This window comes from Phyllostomus hastatus, unplaced genomic scaffold (genome assembly GCF_019186645.2).
Source record: "Phyllostomus hastatus isolate PE091 unplaced genomic scaffold, TTU_PhHast_1.1 phas_contig_98, whole genome shotgun sequence".
NCBI classification, from domain to species: domain Eukaryota; kingdom Metazoa; phylum Chordata; class Mammalia; order Chiroptera; family Phyllostomidae; genus Phyllostomus; species Phyllostomus hastatus.
In genome coordinates this window covers 74097-94532 of record NW_025333999.1, presented here as the reverse complement: position 1 = coordinate 94532, position 20436 = coordinate 74097, and the positions used below count along the sequence as shown (strand labels likewise).

The 20436-nt window shown below is 40.5% G+C and overlaps 1 protein-coding gene across 5 annotated transcripts in view; it reads right to left on the bottom strand.

Moving 5' to 3' along the window:
- The window catches only part of LOC123828492 (zinc finger protein 177-like), a 32079-nt gene extending 13169 nt beyond the window's left edge, over positions 1-18910 (bottom strand). For 2 of the 5 annotated variants that reach the window (XM_045853529.1, XM_045853530.1), the window contains exons 1-5: positions 18841-18910; positions 18516-18617; positions 11399-11608; positions 10842-10931; positions 10060-10234 (exon numbers count right to left, since the gene is read on the bottom strand). Coding sequence is in view for 4 of the 5 variants with exons in the window: in XM_045853530.1 (XP_045709486.1) it covers positions 10060-10093 (34 nt within the window). In the remaining variant the exon portion in view is untranslated. Of the gene's footprint in view, positions 1-8887; positions 8970-10059; positions 10235-10841; positions 10932-11398; positions 11609-18515; positions 18652-18840 lie in introns of all 5 variants that reach the window. The other 3 variants (XM_045853525.1, XM_045853527.1, XM_045853526.1) reach the window with 3 other exon arrangements.
- Between the last annotated feature and the right edge of the window lie 1526 nt (positions 18911-20436).

The following is a 20436-nucleotide window of genomic DNA, read 5'->3' as shown; positions in this document are numbered from 1 at the left end:
AAATAGAACAAGCCTAATGGAGGGGGGCAGTTGGCAGTATCTAGAAATAGTAGTACACAGAACCCAACAATTCACTTCTAAAACCCGACTTTAGTCTAGAAATATGAAGAAACATGCTCAAGCATACTCAGATAGGAACTCAGTCACCCATGAATAAGAAACTACGGTGCACCCACATGACAGAGAACTTAAGTCCAAAAAAAAAAAAAAAAAAGTGGGGGAGGGGAAGACCTCCATAAACTGTGGGGCATTTCAAGCTCTGCCGATAATGGAGGAAGAGGTACAGGAAGGATCACTTTCTTATGGAATAATAATGCCTGATTTGGGGAGGACTTTTCAAGAGGGAAATAAAGGGTACGGAAAAAAAGGCCAGCCACGGCGCCCTGTCCACATCTCTCCACCTGTCTCTGGCCAGAGACCCAAGCCCAGGGCAGCCGTCCCAAACCCCACAGCAACAAGAGGAGCCTCAGCAAGGGCTGCGAGGGAGCAGTCCTGGCTCTGGGAGGAAACGGAAGACCGGGATGGTTCGGGCAGTGGCTCCAGAGCAGCTGGTACTGGTAACCACACTCTTGACCGCTCCCTACTCAGCACCTAGGCTTGCGTTTAACAGCCCCAGTCAGATGCAGGCTGCAGAAGCAGATGACACTGCAGTTCCGCTTCCGCTCTGGGGATGTGAGCGGCAGGGTCAGGACTAGGAGGCGGAGCCAGGACTCCACTGCTCATAGTTGGGAAGAAGTGCAAGGAACATTTAGTTCATTTTAGGGAAGAAATGGAAAAATAACAATGGTTCTTAAAGGGCTGTAATGAAGATTAAGTGAGCTGATTCAAGGAAAGCTTTTAGGGCATTCCAAAGTGTCCGGTAAGTGTAAAAATAACCAGGGGCTCTTCTCACTGGCCTACTGAGGCATGACTGTTTCTAGAAAGTTTCCACCTGATATTTACTAACAAAACCATTTGTCTTATTATTGATCTTATTTAACAAATGAGAAATGAATCTTAAGAAAGGCTAAGGTCCATTTTTAAAATACATTTTATTGATTATGCTATTACAGTTGTCCCATTTTTTTCTCCCCCTTACTACCCTCTGCCCTGCACCCCCTCCCACCAGCATTCCCCTAGCTTAGTTCATGTCTGTGGGTTGTACATATAAGTTCTTTGGCTTCTCCATGTCCTATACTATTCTTAACCTCCCCCTGTCTACTTTGTACCTACCCATCATGCTTCTTATTCCCGGTACCTTTTCCCCCATGCCTGCCCCCTTCCCAGCTGATAACCCTCCATGTGATCTACATTTTTGTGATTCTTTCCTGTTCTGGTTGTTTCCTTAGTTTATGTTTTTGTTTTAGGTTCAGTTGTTCACAGTTCTGAGTTTATTGTCATTATACTGTTCATATTTTCAATCATCTTTTTCTTAGATAAGTCCCTTTAACCTTTCATATAAGAGCTTGGTGATGATGAATTCCTTTAACTTGACCTTATCTGGGAAGCAAGTTTTCTGCCCTCCCACTCTAAATGATAGCTTTGCTGGATAGAGTAATCTTGGATGTAGGTCCTTTTCATGGCTTTGAATACTTCTTTCCATCCCTTTCTTGTCTGTAAGGTTTCTTTTGAGAAATCAGCTTATAGTCTTATAGGAACTCCTTTGCAGTAAACTGTCTCCTGTTCTCTTGCTGCTTTTAAGATTCTCTCCTTATCTTTAATCTTGGGTAATGTCACTATGATGTGCCTTGGTGTGTGCTTCCTTGGGTCCAACTTTTTTGGGACTCTCAGTTTCCTGGACTTCCTGGAAGTCTATTTCCTTCACCAGATTGGGAAAGTTCTCCTTCATTATGTTTTCAATTTCTTGCCCTTCTCTTTTCTTTCTGGCATCCCCACAGTTTGGATGTTGGAATGTTTAAAGTTGTCCTGGAGGTTCCTAAACCTCTGCTCATTTTTTTTTTTGTATTCTTGTTTTTTTCATTGTGTTCTGGTTGAATGTTTATTTCTTCCTTCTGCTCCAAACCATTGAGTCCTAGTTTCCTTCTCATCACTGTTAGTTCCCTGTACATTTTCCTTTATTTCACTTTGCAGTCTTCACTTCTTCCTCTATTTTGTGACCATACTCAACAATTTCTGCGAGCATCCTGATTACCAGGGTTTTCAACTCAGCATTTGATAGGTTAGCTCTTTCTTCATTGCTTAGTTCTGTTATTGGAACTTTGATCTGTTCTTTCATTTGAGCCATATATTTTTACCTTGGTGCACTTGTTACATAGTAAGGGGTGGACCCTTAGGTATTCACAAGGGTGTGGCAACCCATGTGGCTGCACATGGTATGTGGGGGAGGGGTCTGAGAGAGTACAGTGCAGCTTGTCTGGCTCTCAGATGGCTTTCAGTCACTTTCTCCTCTACCCAAGAGCAAATTGGGCCCGTGGGCCCCTCCAACAGACTCTCCTGTGAGGCTGGGTTTCGCCTGCCACCACAACCCTCACAGGTTTTTACAGTCAGAGGTTTTGAGGCTTTATAGCCCCATGCTGGAACCCTGGGTTGCATGGTCGGTCCCATTCCCTAGTTGTTCTCCTGGTTTATCCGCATGGAAATGTGGGATTGCCTGGTTTGCTAGCCTTTGCCTCAGACACCCTGGTTCTTCCAGCTGCTGCCTCACTATGAGTCCTCTCCACCCCAGCTGCCCTCTCTGCCTCTCCTGCTGGTCTGGATGAATGTTTCTTCTTTAACTCCTTGACTATCAGACTTCCATACAGTTCGATTTTCTAGCAATTCTGGTTATTTTTTGTTTTTAAATTTATTGTCCTTTTGGTTGTGCAAGGAAGCAAAGTATATCTACCTATACCTCCATCTAGGCTGGAAGTCCCATTCCCATTTTTTAATTGGATTGTCTGTCTTCCTGGTGTGGAGTTGTGTGAGTTCTTTATATACTTTGGAGATCAAACCCTTGTCCGACATACAGAAATCAACAAACAACAAGTGCTGGTGAGGTTGTGGAGAAAAGGGAACCCCAGTACATTGTTGGTGGGAATGCAGAGTGGTGTTGCCACTGTGGAAAACAGTATGGAATTTCCTCAGAAAACTAAAAATGGAACTGCCTTTTGACCTGGCAATTTCACTGCTGGGATTATACCCTAAGAATCCTGAAATATCAATTCAAAAGAACCTATGCACCCAATGTTCATAGCACCACAATTTATAATAGCCAAGTGCTAGAAGCAACCTAAGTGCCCATCAGTAAATGAGTGGCTCTAAAAACTGTGGTACATTTACAAAATGGAATACTAGGCAGGAGAAAGAAAGAAGGCAATCCTACCTTTCTTGACAGCACGGATGAACTGGAGACCATGATGCTAAGTGAAAGACCTTATGATCTCACCTATAAATGGAACCTCATCAACAAAAGAAACAAGCAAGCAAAACAGAACCAGAGACACTTGAAATAAAGAACAAACTGACAGTAACCAGAGGGGAAGGGGGATAATGGGGGAGAGATGGGGAAGGGTTGTCAAGGGACATCTATAACGGACCCATGGACAAAGACAACGTCGGGGGGAGGATTGAATGTGGGAGGTGGGGGTGGGTAGGGCAGGGGGAGAATAATTGGGGGTAAATGGGGAGAACTTAATTGAACAATAAATGAAAAGGCTAAGGCAAGTACACAGGACACATATCTCAAAAGGACCCACACTCTAGCAGTTGGCTGCAGAATCTGAACCCTTAACACCTAGGATTGTCCAGAGGCTTTGCTTCTCTGAAGTATATGGGGCTGTGGAATCTTCCCAGTCAACTCTTTAAACTATTGAAGAGACTAATAATACAGAAAAAACGGGAATCAGTCTGTTATAATTACTACTGCTGTGTAATAAATCACTCCAAATGTAGTGATATATAATAGTATTTTTCAGACTATGGTTTCCAGACTTCCCAGGGACCTGAAACACTTTCAGGGCATATGTGAGGTCAAAACTATTTTTATTTTTTTTATGCTAGTTCTAAGTTATTTACCTTTTCATCATGGTATTTCTAATGATGATACAAGCAGTGGTGGGTAAGTTCTGGTGCCTTAGCAGAAACCAAGGCAGAGGCAGCAAGTTGCACAAACAACTGTAGTATTCTCCACTGCCACACACTCCCTTTTAAAAAAATCCAGTTTTCCTTAACAATGTCCTTGAAGGAGAAGAAAATTTTGAAAAACTTGTATCTGTGACCATGACTATGGCAACTTCTCAACATTTACAAACTTTTCTGACATAATATTAGTGAATGCTATTTGATGTTGTATAAGAAAATAGGTCATTAGAAAAATATGCATAATGCAGTTAACTCTTTTCCATAACACATAATGGCACAAACTGTGCATAGCTAAAATGTCCAAAGTACAAAGCAAAGCAAAGGACTTTAACAAAGTAGGGAGTTCACCAGCAAAATTTCATATTCCACTGTGCAAGTAACTATTCCACTTTAAGCAAATATTAGTTGAGTTTTGGTGAAGAATCAAATAATATCCAAACTTATCTGAAAATACTTCTCCCTCTTCCAACTATGTATTTCACTGAAGCCAAATTTCCTATATTTACTTCAAAAAAACTTATGGCAAACAACTGAATGCAGAAGTGGGTATGAGAATCCAGCTGCCATCTATTAAATAAAGAGAATTACAAAATCTCATCATAAACATGCTCCTCATATAGAAAAGAAAACTCAATGGCAAAGCTGTTGAGGTACCCCATGGACAGCCTGGAAAAGGTGTACTATGTCCCTTCAGAGGTGGCGGCAAATTGCAGCTTCCAGGCTGTTGTAATAGGCACTGAACAGGTTAGTCAAATCTATAAGAGCAAAATGTTTACTGGTTGTTGATTGAATGGAGTCAGTCCTTTTAATATCAGATATCAGGAATGAGGGCCATCGTGTATGGAACCACAGTATTAAGGCTGTACTATTCCACCATGAGGCACCTGTTATTTTTTCTGGGTTTAAGAAGAGGCAAAATTGGGCCATCAAAGGAGAGGCAGTGGGGAATAATTACCCCTTTATTAATTAGGTTTTATGTAGTAAATTTTAACCTTTAAGGGCTGTTTTAGATTACATTGGGCCATATTAACCATTTTAAACTGGGAGGTGGTTCATGGGGTCAGATTTTATCAAGCCAATTATAAGTATTAAAGACTTAATTTTAATTTGGTATTCAGTGTTAGAGTACCTATGTCCAATATGGGATATTTTAGGGCAATGGGTACTATGACTATGGGAAATTTAGGCAAGGTGTTAAAGAAAAAAAATCAATGACACTTGTTAGAGATAGAAAGGCAGAATTAATATTTAGGACCATCTAGATAGGTAGAGGGACCAATGCAATAGGATTTTACAGCATTGGAGAGATTGGTCGTAACTCCAAATTTGACATCGGCAAGTGAGAAGATATGGCTGAGGAGCAGCATGGGGGTTAATGGATGGAAAATTACTACTAAAAGAAAACATCAAAGGTAAGGGGGATTCTGGCTAAACTGACCTAACAGAATAGTTGCTGAAGACAGAGCAGGGTGATGACAAATCAGCTGAAGGATGGTAAAAACTGTGGACTAGATTATATATTAAAAGTGATCAGATATGGAGGATGGTGAACTATTATTTCATTGACTTAGGGTTCTTGCTATGACTAGAGTTTAGAATACACAAATGGACCTAGGTTCAGGAGACTAAAAGTTGGTTAAGAAGGTACTTTTTGTCACTTCTCACATTTTTTGGTTGTTATTATGGAATATTGTTATTTTTCATGAATGTTATATTATTAGATGAATTATAAATATTTAAAATTTTATCTTACTTTCTAATGTTAAATAATCATAGATATAACATCCATAATTGGGTGCTTAATTTTGAAGAATGTAAAGGAGATCTGAGATCCTATGAAGTTCCAATGCTCTTTATCAGTAACAAAACTTTTAAACAGATTTTTAAAATTTACTTTTTTTTTTGAAGATTTTATTTTAGAGAGAGGGGGTGGGAACGAGAAAGGGAGAGAAACATCAATGTGCAGTTGCCTCTCGCACACCCGCTCCTGGAGACCTGGCTTACAACCCAGGCATGTGCTCTGACTGGGAATCAAACTGGCAACCCTTTGGTTTGCAGGACGACACTCAATCCACAGAGCTGCACCAGCCAGGGCTCTTTTAGGTTTTATTTAAAAAGCTTTTTGCAACAAAGGTTTTTCATTAACCATTAAAACATTTTAGGATTTTTACTTTTATAAAAGTATATTTACTGAAAACACTTAACTCTCATACAGACTATCGTGTGACTTTTTATGCGTATGGTAAATTAACACAGCTTTTCCCACACTCCCTATTTATAATTTATAGTGCTTCTCTAGAGTGAATCATGTTTCCTAATAACAAGAAACAATCCAAGGCTTTCCTGTATCCCTGTTGCTCATTGGCTCTCATTATGTGTGGTTTTACACGTTCCCAAAGCAGAGGATAAAAACTGAAAACATTCCTACACTTCTTACATTTGTAAGATTTTTTACACCTGAGAAATCACTGATGAATATTAAGGTGTAAAGCAGAGCTAGAGACATTTCACATTCCTACAATTAAGGTTATTAAGTGCATGTGCAGTAAGTGTGAGAAAGTAGTGAAAGCTTTCCCCTCTTCTTTACAAGCATAATGTTCTCTCAAGAACTAATTTTTTTTTTTTTGAGAGGGAGAGAAACATCAACACGTGGTTGCCTCTTACATGACCCTAATGGGACCTGTCCCACAACCCAGGTGTGTACTCTGACTGGGAATCGAACCGGTGACCCTTTGGTTCACAGGCTGGCACTCAATGCATCGAGCCACACCAGCCAGGGCTCATGAGAATTCTAATACATTCAGTGAGGCATGAGGATTTACTAAAGGGTTTCTTCCGTTCGTCATATATATGGCATCACCCAACTGTGAGTTCTTAAATGTTGAGTAAGATATGAGTACCCAGTAAAGGCTTTTCCATACACCTTACACTCAAAAGGTTCCTCACCAGTGTTCTCATGTGTACTCTAAGGTCTGAGGAAATAGTGAAGGCTCTCCAACATTTTTACATTTGTGTGGCTTCTCTCCAGTATGTTATTTTATGTTGACAAAAAATATTTTTTTATTTTTAAAAGATTTTATTTCTTTATTTTTAGAGAGGGAAGAGAGGGAGATAGAGAGAAACATCAATGTGCGGTTGCTGGGGGTTATGGCCTGTAACCTAGGCATGTACCCTGGCTGGGAATAGAACCTGCGACACTTTGGTTCGCAGCCCATGCTCAATCCACTGAGCTACGCCAGCCAGGGCGACAAAAAATATTTAAATGCTTTCCCACATTCTTTACATTCAAAACGTTTTTCTACACTGTGAATTCCTAAATGCTGAAGGAGAAATAAAGATTTAATAAAGCCTTTCCCACACTGCTTACAATGATAGGGTTTTACTCCAGAGAGTCTGCATGTGACTTTTAAAGCAAGATGAATTACTCAAGAGTTTCCCACATTCCTTACAGTGATAAGGTTTCTTGCTGTTGTGAGCTCTCATATGTGCAATAAGGTGTGAGGAGTAGCAAAGGCTTTTCCATATTCCTTACGTTCATAGGCCTTCTCTCCAGTGAATTGTGTTTTGTAAGACCTGAACAATCAGTGTAAGGCTTTCTCACACTGATACTCACATGATTTTCTCCCAGTGTGAACTCACATGTGAATATTCAGTTTTGAGACACAAACTCTTTGCCACACTCCTACATAGTGTTTCTCTCTAGTATGAAATCTTATGTTTGGCAAGATTAAGGGAATAAGGAATGGCTTTCTCAAATTTCTTATATTCCTCAGGTATCAGCCCACTATGAGTTCTGAAATGTTGAATAAGTTATGAAGACTGAGTAAAGTTTTCCTACATTCTTTACATTCATAGGGTGTTTCTCCATGGTGAGTGTACATGTGTATAAAAAGGCTTGTCAAATGATAATAAACTTGCCCACATTGCTTAAAAACATAGGGCCTCTCTCCACTAAGAATTCTGATAGTTCTCTTAAGATGTGAAGAAGAATGTAAGCCTTTCCCATAGTCACTGCATTTACAGGGTTTCTCTTGAGTGTAAGTTTTCTTGTGAACGAGAAGATGTGGATTTTGGCTGATGGCTGTTTCAAAATGATGACATTAACGAGGTTTCTCTACAGTATGGGTTTTTTGTGTGTGTAAATCACAGGCAAAGTTCTATGTGAAGGCTTTTTTCACAATGATTACACTTCCAAGTTTTCTTTCTAATGTAAGTTCTCTGGTGAGCTTTAAGGCATGAGAGTTCACTCAGGACTTCTTCATAGTAGTTAAATGTAAACAATTCCTCTCCAGTGTGGCTCCACTCCTGTTGCTGTGATTACTCATAAAAGTTTTCCAGCTTTATTACTTTCAAAGATCTCCCCTCTGCCTTGAATTGTCATACTACACAGAAAACAAACCATTATGATTAAAGGTTTTTATTCGTTTTTTTTTCTTCCATTTTTACTCCAATGCGTGGTTCCAAACCTGAGTGCTTTCAAGTAGAATGATGTGAACATTCTGCTAGCGTTGTATTCTTTACTTTTGTGGGGATTCTTATATAGTTCAGATGATAACTGATCAAGACAATTTATCAAAAACTTCATCTGAATTCCTTATATGAGAATATGTAGTGGAGTGAACACTGTAAAAACAGGTCATTATTAGGGGTATATAAGGTATTTGCCAAATTCATGATGCTCAGAGACTCTATGAGAAACAGTTTCATTTTGGGTGAATATCATTAGCCGTAAATGTCTGTCATGATTATTGTGCTGCTTTTCTATCTTATGGAATTTCCAATCTCCCACCATTGTGGAAAGCAAGGAATTACAGCATATGAATCTTACCACTTCCACCATGTAGGAATTTTCCCTTGCAAAATATTCTGCTCTGGTGCTGACCATTTGGCATTTAGACAAATCTCCTAATCTGAAATAAGATAAAAAAATTAAATTTTTGGAGAAATAAATGATAGAAGGAGGATACTAAAAACGAAGGCCACTGTGTATTTGCTTTCAAGCACTGACTTAAAATATATTAAAAATACAAACAAAGAAATGAAAATATAAGAGGTTGAGAAGTCTGGCTGTATTAAGAGTTTGAGAATGATAAGATGCTGTTGTCAAATTGGTAGGAGATTAATAAGAAATGATTCTATAAATGTTGAGACTTATAGTGAACAGAAAGCACCATAACCAGGAAAACAAAGTTGAAAAAAATGTATAAAGAACTAAACTTAAAATCTAAAAAAGAAATGGGTTGAAAGGAAGTTTCAGAAGGTAGATGAAAACTTAAAAAGGGAAGTGTAAGGTACTCAAGTAACCTCACAAACCAAATGGCCTCAGCATTCTTAGAAAAGCAAAATACATCTTCAAAAGCTTCCTACTGAGCATTTCTAAATGGACTGCAGCTCTCATGGGTAAGGACTACTTCTCTAAAAGAATCACATCTGCCTTTCCCCCCTCACTTTGAAGAACTTTCCCCAGTGTCTTCAGCTCTTCGTCTTTGTTCTACCTGAAGGACCAGACCAGGTATGCATAGCTGGTGCCCTGCTCTTACAGAAAGGTCCTTCATGTGAGAACATGGCAAAAGAAGGCACATACTTTCATAAATCGCGGACCAAGATTCTGCTCTGCAGGGATACCAAGTACTATCAAGTATAACTTGAGAAAAAACAAATGTTCAGGCCAACTCTACTAAACCAGTAAACTTCCAAATCAAACACATACTTGCTCTCTCAAAATACACAAAAAGGGTTGCTGATATTTCCCCTGAAATCCAGGCTCAAGCTTATATACACATTTTTCAAGTCCTAAGTATTTTATCCATAGAGAAAATAAAGCTAGTATGATGAACAGATCTTCATTTTCATGAGAAAGCCCCTTGACATGAAAGCAGAAACATGTATTCTCTATTTACCACTGCATTCCCATTAATCAATACAGAGCCTAGAATACAGTTACTCAAAAAAATATTTGTTCCAGAGAAAAACTAAATGAAGAAATGGTACCAGTCTTACCTACTGCAACCAGATTCTTATAGTTCTGCAGCATCACATCTCTGTACAGGTTTCTCTGAGTTTGAGCCAGCAAAGTCCACTCCTCCTGGTTGAATTCCACAGCTACATCCTTAGAAGTCACTGGGACTTAAACAGTCCCAAACATTCTAGCAGCAGGCAATCGCCACTTCCACCCCTGTTCAATGGAGAAAAAGGAAAGAGACCCAATGTCTAGACAGTGTTCCACAGTCTCCCATCATTATCTCCCCTACGGCTCAACAGTCCTCACACCCCTTCTCTCTACCTGGACATATTCACTGGTAACCTCAACCAGTCACACAGCTTTACAAGCATCTCTTTCACCTGAATGAATGTATGTATCTCCCACAACTAGACTGTGACCTCTTCTGGTTTTATTTTTCTCTATTGACAGAAGTTAGCACAGTGCCAAGCACATACATTATAGACATCATAAATGCTGGTAAATGAATTAATCTTTCCATCGTGTGATAACACAAATTCTTAGTGGGCCACGCTCACACTCTCACTGTGTAGCATAACAAAATGAGAGCACATAATCAGCTTGGATGAGTGTCAGACCAAATTTAGTAAATATTGGGATAATGGTATCTTCTCCCTTGTAATCTGTCAACCACACACCCGAGTCCCCGAGACCTGAGAAAATTCAGGTGGGGACTCAGTCCCTAAGAAGACCCTATTTGCTCTGTTCCACTAGAAGGAAACATGTCTAACAGGTAGAAAGAAACATGTACGTTAATAAAAAATATACATTTCCTACTTACCTGAGAATAATGCATCAGACATCCAGTCATAATCCTTTCCCCCCTCTAACTTCTCTTCATGGAGACAGGAAAAGTCTTAAGAAAGACAACCTTGAGGAGAAGAAATAAAATCTGAAAACCCAAGTTGCCCAGTTTCTACACTCACAAGCCTGGAAGCGCCATTCCACACTAATTCTATATGGGTGGGCACACAGACAAATGGAGACACACACACACACCTCCTGTTTAATCCCCAAGCAGTCTTATCTCATCTGAAGTCAGAAAAGTGGTTTTGGCTTTGATAAGTAAGAGGAAGAGTTTAATAATCCCATTTTAAAGATAAAGAAACTAAAATCCAGAGAGGTGGAGTTCATTGCCAACAACGATATAATTCATCAAATGATTAAATAGACCCCCTCTCCCACAAAAACACATACTTACCCATTCTTCTCTAATCTCAGGATTTAGACAATCTTACTTACGTAACCCACCTAGACAGCCTAGAAGCAAGACTGCTGAGACCCTGATCCCAAGACAGACAGTTCATGGGTCGGAGTTGGAGCAACAAAGGGACTTACCACAAGGGGAGAGATTGGTGGCTGGCATCCTGTGAGTCTGACTGAGAAATCTGCCTCAACACTTCTTGTTCCCAAAGTCTTTTTAAGACTGTGAGTTTCAATCTTAATTCCTCTTGATTAAGTAGTAACAGGAAGTCTTGCCTCATATCTTCAATCTTTAGCAATAAGCATTACTCATCTGTCATCAAGCATCACTCATTAGCCATCTCTCTGCAAAAGATGAAATTATATGTGTGAGAGTCATTAGCAACTCCACAGCACACTACATGAATATAAATAACAACTGCCATTTACAGAGTACCCAAAGTGTGCCAGAAACAATGGTAGCTCATGTGATTACCACTGAGTAGCTGAGGCAATTGAGTTCTGACAGAAGTGGCCAAAGATGACCACTTAGGAAGTGGTGAGCTAGGGTCTGAATGTACGTTACTGTCATAAAAAACCTGAACTCCTGAGGTTATTGCTATTCTCTAGTATGACTAGAAGATAATCATAAAATGGTGTGCAGGAAGTGATGAATTCAGCAGGTCTGGGTTGCTCAAACTCCATGCTTTCCCAAGAAAGGCCTGTCTTTAGGACCACCCTTGGCTGGGCCTGTGGGAAATGACTTCTGAACCCCTGACATAGCCTGCCTGACAAGGGCTGTTGCATGCATGTAGCCTTGAGCCACATCACACCAGTGTGACCAGACAGTTTAAGTCTTCTCTTCTCTTCTCTTTGCCACATAAAACACTAGGCACTAAAGAGAAAGTACTGAATTATAGAGAAATTGTCCCATATCTTAGGTATCTCACATTCCAGAGGGCCAAGGAGATTTGTAAACATATAAATTTGTAGTTGGTGGTAAGTGCTATGGAAAAAAGTAAATGAATGTTTAAGGAATATTACCCTTCACCTCCCCCAACACACACACATACACCCAAACATTTTTCTTAATGAACTCAGGACTGGTTCTAGGAAAGATAGTGGCAGAATAGGAAAACAACCTTTTCAGAAGACTCTTGAAAGGCAACACCTGACTTGTCTAAAAAGTGATATTCAACTTTTGAACCAAAATATTAGAATAATTTCACAGCTCACAAAATAAACTTAGAATACTGGTTTCCTTCACCAGGGTTTAGAAACACTCAAATCATAGATATGACACTGTCCCCTTGGTGCTATTATAGGACATAGTATGGAGTGCGTAGAATGCTAAGTAAAACAATGCCCAAAATTTATCTATTTTATCATTTTTCTAAAAAACTCACCTCTCAGTATTATTCATCATTTCTACTTCTTATGCCTTTTTTTTTTTTTTACTAATTTTTGCCTTTATTTTTACTCTTCCTTACTAATGCTTTATGTTCATTTTGTTGATCACATTCAAACATTTGGAAATTATAGCTGAGCTAATTTTTAAAAACATTTTGTTGAATTATACATTCAAGTAAGTGCAATTCCTACACCCCTGAGGCAGTCACGTCTCACACAAAGCATTACTCCTCTCTCCTCTCCAAATGAAAACACTATCTGACTCTTAACACTATAATTTTACCTGTTTGGAACTTCATATAAATAAAATCATATGGTATGCATTAGTTTTCTGTCTAACATCTTTCACTCAATATCCTAGGCCTAACTGTGTACTTCTTTGTAAAATCCAGTTTAAGCAAGAACTCTGCTAAGTCAGTTTAATTAGAATCCTCAGTATATGATGACCCTTGATATCTGACCAGGTTTCTCATCCTCCCTTATCTCACAGGGAGATCACCAAAGCCTATCTTCAGTTTAGCCAGAATCCCCCTACCCCTAATGTTTCCTTAGTAGTAACTGTTCATCCATTTCCCCCACGCTGCTCCTTGGCTATGTAACTTCCCACTTCACCATGCTGTATTTGAAGTTGAGCCCAATCTCTTTCCCACACTGCAAAATCCCCCTGCACTGGTCCCTATACCTATCTAGATGGTCCTAAATATTAATTCTGCCTTTCTATCTTTAACAAGTGTCATTGATTTTTTTTCTTTAACACCTTGCCTAAACTTCCCATAGTCATAGTACCCATTGCCCTAAAGTATTCCATATTGGATGTAGTTACCCTAACATAATGAATACCAAATTAAAATTAAGTCTTTAACCCTTATAATTGGCTTGATAAAATCTGACCCCATGAACCACCTCCCAGTTTAAAATGGTTAATATGGCCCAATGTAATCTAAAACAGCCCTTAAGGGTTAAAATTTACTACATAAAACCTAATTAATAAAGGGGTGATTATTCCCTACTGCTTCTCCTTTGATGACCCAATTCTGCCTCTTCTTAAACCTGGAAAAAATAATAGGCGCCTCAGGGTGGAATAGTACAGCCTTAATACTGTGGTTCCATACACGATGGCCCCCATTCCCGATATCCAATATTAACATGACTGACTATATTCAATCAACAACCAGTAAACATTTTGCTCTTATAGATTTGACTAACCTGTTCTGTTCAGCACCTATTACAATAGCCTGTAAGCTGCAATTTGCCACCTCTGAAGGACACACAGTACACTTTTTCCAGGTTACCCATGGGGTACCTCAATAGCTTTGCCATCACACAATCTTTGCAAACAAGATCTTAACTGCATCCACCTTTGTCCAGGAGAACAGGTCTGACATTACACTGATGATATTCTCTTCCATGGAGATTCATTTGACATACTTATTAAGGGCACTTACCCAACATCCTTTAGTCTTTTTGGGGTTCTGGTGTGAACACATGCCTCATTTACAAATTTTACTTTCAAATTAAAAACAGGCTCTCCTGTTAGTGTCTTCAAAGACTTCTCTGCTGTAGAGGCTTTAGCAACCTTTTCTCATGCCTCCTGGAATCTATGGACCACCCATGATGGCCATTAGTTGCTCAAGGATTTCTGATGCAATACACTTTCCTGCCTTGGCCTCATACTACATGTCATAAAACAGTAATTGTTGTCTATATACTGGGCTGTCCCAGAAATAGAGCTTCTCATGGACCCTGAGCCTGTGACCCTGCATACCCAATTGTCCATTATACTTTGGGTCATGGAAACAACACTCCACAAACTAAGACAAGACGGACAAAACCTGGGCTCCTTGCTATATCCCATATATGGGAGAAGTGGTCTTGCCTGCCCTCCATCTCTTGCCAGATGCCATAATGCTGGAGGATGTCACCACTACTTCAGATATTTGATTACCAAGGAAGCCCCTTGGGATGAAGTAAGTGAACAGCAATGAGAATATGTAGATTACACAAATGGCATGGCTAACCATTACATGTGACAGAACCTGATGGAATGTTACTGCTTTCTATCGCTTAGCCAGATGTCCATAATAAAGGACAAAACCCAAGAAACAACACAGTTGGCCAAACTTTAGAAAGTCACCTTTTTATGGGATGCCCGGGCCAACAAATGGTCCCATCTTCACATTTATTTTAAACTACTGGGCCATTATCTAAAAACTGTCCCCTGTATAGTACAGAACTCTGGCAATCTCTGCCTCACCTACAGTCACAATACATATCAAAATCACACATCTTTACATATAGCTAAGACTACAATACAAGGACACTCCTTATTCCCTTTAGAGTCACAGGCATTACTGATAAACAACACACACATTTCACTGCTTAGAATACTCAATGCTGGGCTCTGCTTCTGGCCAAGGTGAAGGCATAGGTAGATACACTTCGCCTCCCTGCACAACCAAAAGAAGGACAAAGACAAATTTAAAAACAAAAAATTGCCAGAAAATCAAACTGTATGGAAGTCTGACAACCAAGGAGGTAAGGAAGAAACATTCGTCCAGACTGGTAGGAGGGGCGGAGATGGGCAGCCAGGGTGGAGAGGACACATGGCAAAGCAGTGGCTGGCGGATTGGGAGGTCCCACATTTGTGTGCGGATAAACTGGGAGAACAACTGGGGAGGAAGACAGACAACACATCTCAGGTTTCCAGTGTGGGAAAAGAAAGCCTCATAACTTCTAGGTGTAAAAACCTGTGGGGACTGCAGAGACAGGAGAAACTCCCAGTCTTATAGGACAGTTCATTGGAGAGACCCACCAGGTCTTAGAACATACACAAACCCACCCACTCAGGAATCAGCACCAGAAGGGCCCGATTTGCTTGTGGGAAGTGGAGGCAGTGACTGAAAGCCAGCAGAAAGCTGAGCAAGCAGCACTGTTCCCTCTTGGACCTCTCCCCCACATACAGTGCCAGAACATAGTGACGTGGGTTGTCCTACCCTGACGAATACCTAAGGCTCTGCCCCTTACAACATAACAGGTGTGCCAAGACAAAGAAATACAGTCCAAATGAAAGAACAGATCAAAACTCCAAAAATAGAACAATGCAATGAAGAGAGAGCCAACCTATCAGACATAGAGTTCGAAACACTGGTAATAAGGATGCTCAGAGAAATGGTTGAGTATGGTCACAAAATAGAGGAAGAAGTGAAGGCTATGCAAAATGAAATAAAGCAAAATGTACAGGGAACCAAGAGTGACAGGAAGGAAATCGGGACTCAAATCAACAATATGGAGCAAAAGGAAGAAATAAACATTCAACCAGAACAGAATGAAGAAACAAGAATTAAAAAAAAATTAGAGGCTTAGGAACTTCCAGGACATCTTTAAATGTTCCAACATCCAAATTGTAGGGGTACCAGAAGGAGAAGAGGAAGGGCAAGAAACTGAAAACTTGTTGGAGAAAAACAATGACGGGGTGGGGGTGGGGGGCTTCCTCAATTTGGCAAAGGACCGACTTCCAGGAAGTCCAGGAAGCTCAGAGAGTCCCAAAGAAATTGGACCCAAGAAAGCACACACCAAGGCACATCACAATTACATAATCTGAGATTAAAGACGAGAGAATCTTAAAAGCAGCAAGAGAAAAGGAGACAGTTATCTACAAAGGAGTTCCCATAAGACTATTAGCTGATTTCTCAAAAGAAACCTTATAGGCAAGAAAGGGCTGGAAAGAAGTATTCAAAGTCATAAAAAGGCAAGGACCTACACCCAAGATTACTCTATCCAGCAAAACTATCATTTAGAATGGAAGGGCAGATAAAGTGCTTCCCAGATAAGGTCAAGTTAAAGGAGTTCATCATCACCAGCCCCTCATTATATGATGTGATGTGATAAAGGGATTTATCTAAGAAAAAGGTGATCAAAGCTGTGAACAGTAAAATGACAACAAACTCACAACCATCAATAACTGAACCTAAAAAAACAAAAACAAACTAAGCAAACAACTAGAACAGGAAAGATCACAGAAATAGAGATCACATGGAGGGTTATCAGCAGGGTGGGGGAGGGAGGAGAATGGGGGAAAAGACACAGGGAGTAAGAAGCATAAATGGTAGGTAGGAAATAGACAATGGGAGGTTAAGAATAGTATAGGAAATGGAGAAGCTAAAGAACTCATATGTAGGACCCATGGACATGAACTAAAGCGGGGGAATGCTAGGGGTGGGTGGTGGTGGTGGGCAGTGCAGGGCAGAGAGGAATAAAGGGGAGAATGAAAATGGGACAACTGTAATAGCATAATCAATGAAACATACTTAAAAAAAGAAGAATACTCAATGCTGGGCTTTTGCAAAAAGCATTTGATAGAACCTTTATGTCCTCCAATGGGTCCCAGATAACAGGGTTAACTGAGATACATAATGGTCTGAACAAAAAGCTCTTTGGCGAAATCATTGATTCCAGCATTGAAACAGGAAAATACAAAGTGAACTGGGGGTTTATTTTGCACTCAAAGATGAACAGAATTGTGTCAAACGGACACAGGAACCAAATCAAAAGGACTGCCCCTGACCAAATTTAGGACAATTTGAGCATCAAAATGAATGACAGTAACCAATTATAATATGTATAGTAAATGAAAGAAAAGTCCAAGGATATGTTGTGATACTACAAAAAGAAAAAAAGTATAGAAGGGGGAAGAGTGGGGAAGGAAAGCTCCTCTTCACAGAAGACTGCCAGCTAAATAATGGAGAAGGAATAACAATTTGAAAAAACATTTGTATACCCCATTATAAAAACTGGTCAAGGCAAAAATCAGCAAGTGATGCTAAAACCACTGGGTGAAAGGCTTTGAGGAATCGAGCGTCACCCTATTTCTTTGTGATTACCATAAAGAAAAATGTGGCTTAGCATCATTAATAAACAGTGGGACAACTTGCATTTGAGTGTCTCATGATGAGATACAATATGAAGTACACATCACCTAAGAAATTTTCAAGTCTCTAAACTTGTGCAGTATCACTTGGTAGCCACTGGCTGGCTAACGCAACCAAGGAACTGAATTCTTACTTACAACTCTAAATCGTCACTTACAATGTCACTTACACCTGTAGAGCTACTTTTGCCCACCCCTGTATAACTCTCCTGGAATCTTCAAGAACCAAAATTAAATTTTAAGAAATGCAGGGAAAGGTTTTAGGTATAATAGATTAAAGAGACAGAAAAGCAAAATGCAATGTATGAATCTTGTTTGGCTCCTAGCTCCAAAAAAACCCTGACAACTCTTAATACATACTCCTCGGAAGCTGGAGAAATTTGATTTTCTTGGGTGGATAATGGAGTTTTCTGTTTTTGAAGGATACAGCCCTCATTATTTAAAGGGCTGTGCAAAGGGTGAAGTGAATGTCTTTTAATTTAGCATTAAATGGCTCATCATCACAAGTATCTGTACCAGAAAAGACTAATGAGACAAATCTTAACACTTAGTGAATCTAGATAAAGGATTCGTGGACGTTCGTTTTAATGACGCTACATGCAGATTTTCTTCAGATAAGAATTTCAAAATGAGTACCTGGGAGAACAATCCACCAGTCCAAACTCAAACTTAGGGTTAATTCAATTCCAACTTCTCCTACTAGCAGAGATCAGCTTGCGCTCTATTTCTTCCCAGAGACTCACCCATTTTAAAGCTTTGGAGACTTGCAGGGCTCTGACAGGAGCAGACTTTTCCGATCAGAGCAGTCAGCCCGCTTTTACTCTGTGGTCAAAGCGCTATTTAGTCATTCATTCACTCACGAATTTATTTACATCCAACACACGTGCTTCCCCAACAACCAGGAAAAGGTTCTCTTTCCTTTGGAATGTCACTTACCAAACTTCAATAACATACACGCACGTCGGAGCATTCCCACGGAGTGGTCCCGGGGACCGACGGAACGAACTGCCGGGCTGGTGGGGACGCTGGGGCCGAAGTCTGCAACGCCAATGACAGAGAGATGCTTTTCTTTCTGAAGGGCACAAAGGGGGATTTGGGGGGCTCTTTCGGAAAGCGGAGGAGGCCAACCCACCCCTTCCCTAAGCTGCTGCCCGAAGCCCTGCGAGCCAAGCTCTATGAAGGGGAAATCGCCCCACAGCGTCCACCGGAGGCACGAAGGGCCACCAGCACGCGACGAAAGCCTCCAGAGACCCCAGCCTACCCAAACCTGAGACGCCGGCCGCAGCTCAAAGTAAACATGGCCGTCACCTTGTGCACGCCCACACGCAGACGTGCTCGGTCTCCTTGGTCAGCGTAAGGGGCGGAGCCTTGGAGGTTTGGACTGACCCGGGAGTCGCCGCTTTCAACAGCCCACGGAGAGGGTTAGAGGGCTACATATGACCTGGAGCACCGAGGACGCCCCGGCGGTGGTTTATTTTCCTCCCTGACCCATGCCTCTTACTCGTCTTACATGAAAAGCAATTGCTTTGTAGACTGAAAAATAATATCACTAGTTATTTCATCACCAAAAAGAATTTATTGGGGAAAGGGGCCGGGGAGAGAAAGGGTTGCAATCCGGTGCATGCAGACGTGGCTAGCCATGTATACTGCTTGAGAAGATGGAGGGGTATTCGTACAAGGGAAAAAGAACTTAAGGGAAGGGGAAATTAGAACCAGACAACTATATTATAAACATACAGTTCTTCCTGTAGGGTTTCCCCGATGACATAGTGTGTGAGAACTTCCTAAGCCCTAGCTCTTCGCATAGACCCTCCTGACCGGTTAAGCTCCTGTGAAGTTCCCGTCAGTCAGTATCACTTTAAAATTTTGCTGCATACTTGAATGCACCTTACTGTTCTTTGCACCATTGTTACTAATCTTTCCCCAAGAAGATGATGAATACAGTCGCCATCTATGGCACTTAACCTTTTCATACCGCAACACAGATTCGTGTTTCAGCTTTTCCGTGTAGATTACCTTCCTATGACTTCTCTTACCTGGGAAGGAAGATGCAAATTGCAGTTAAGCGAGAGGGAGCAAGCGCTACACAGCATCTCAGTCTGGTCTTCTGATACTATACTAGAGGTGAAGAAGTGGCGGTAAATTTAAATCTGAGATGGCTTCTTCTAACTGTGGGGCTGAGGGGGAGATTCTTTAGCTACTGGGTTTGGAGAGCAGGTGGAATGCCCAATGGGTCTCTGATTTTCACTACATTTTTAAGTTAAAAGTACAAGAGCTTGATCATCAATTTCAGATACTAATGGAAAAAGAACATAGCTTATTGTAATTTGGGAGAATTCTCAGTAGTGGCCTTAAGTTGGCCAAAGGCTATCTCTGCAGTGACATCCCACAGCAGCAATTCAGGGGTGTCATTAGTCACAACATAGAAGGAGGCAGATTATTTAAGTTGGCAATGCAGTTCACAATACATCTTAGGAATCTTCTAAGTTGACTTGGTAAAAAGAGAGGGAATTTTGAATATCTAATTCTCTGGTGTGAGGGATTTGCTTCCCAGGGTTGTCATTGGCTGGTGAACCTGCAGTCTGATTGTATTGTAATTTATCCTTGTTGACTTTATGTCTTTATATAGCCAAAGTTTTCCAGAGATAAAGAGATTCCTGCTGAGAAGAGGTTAGATCAGCTGAAGGTAAGTCATTTACAACTAGAATTAATGTAGAAGAAGAGGGAGGTTGTAAATGTGGGAGATTATGTCACTGGGTTGCCCCACTACATTATTAGTCTTTGAACTTCTACTAACTTTATTGTATTCTCTCCAATACATCTCTTGACAAAAGCAGGCTGAACTCATTAACAAAAA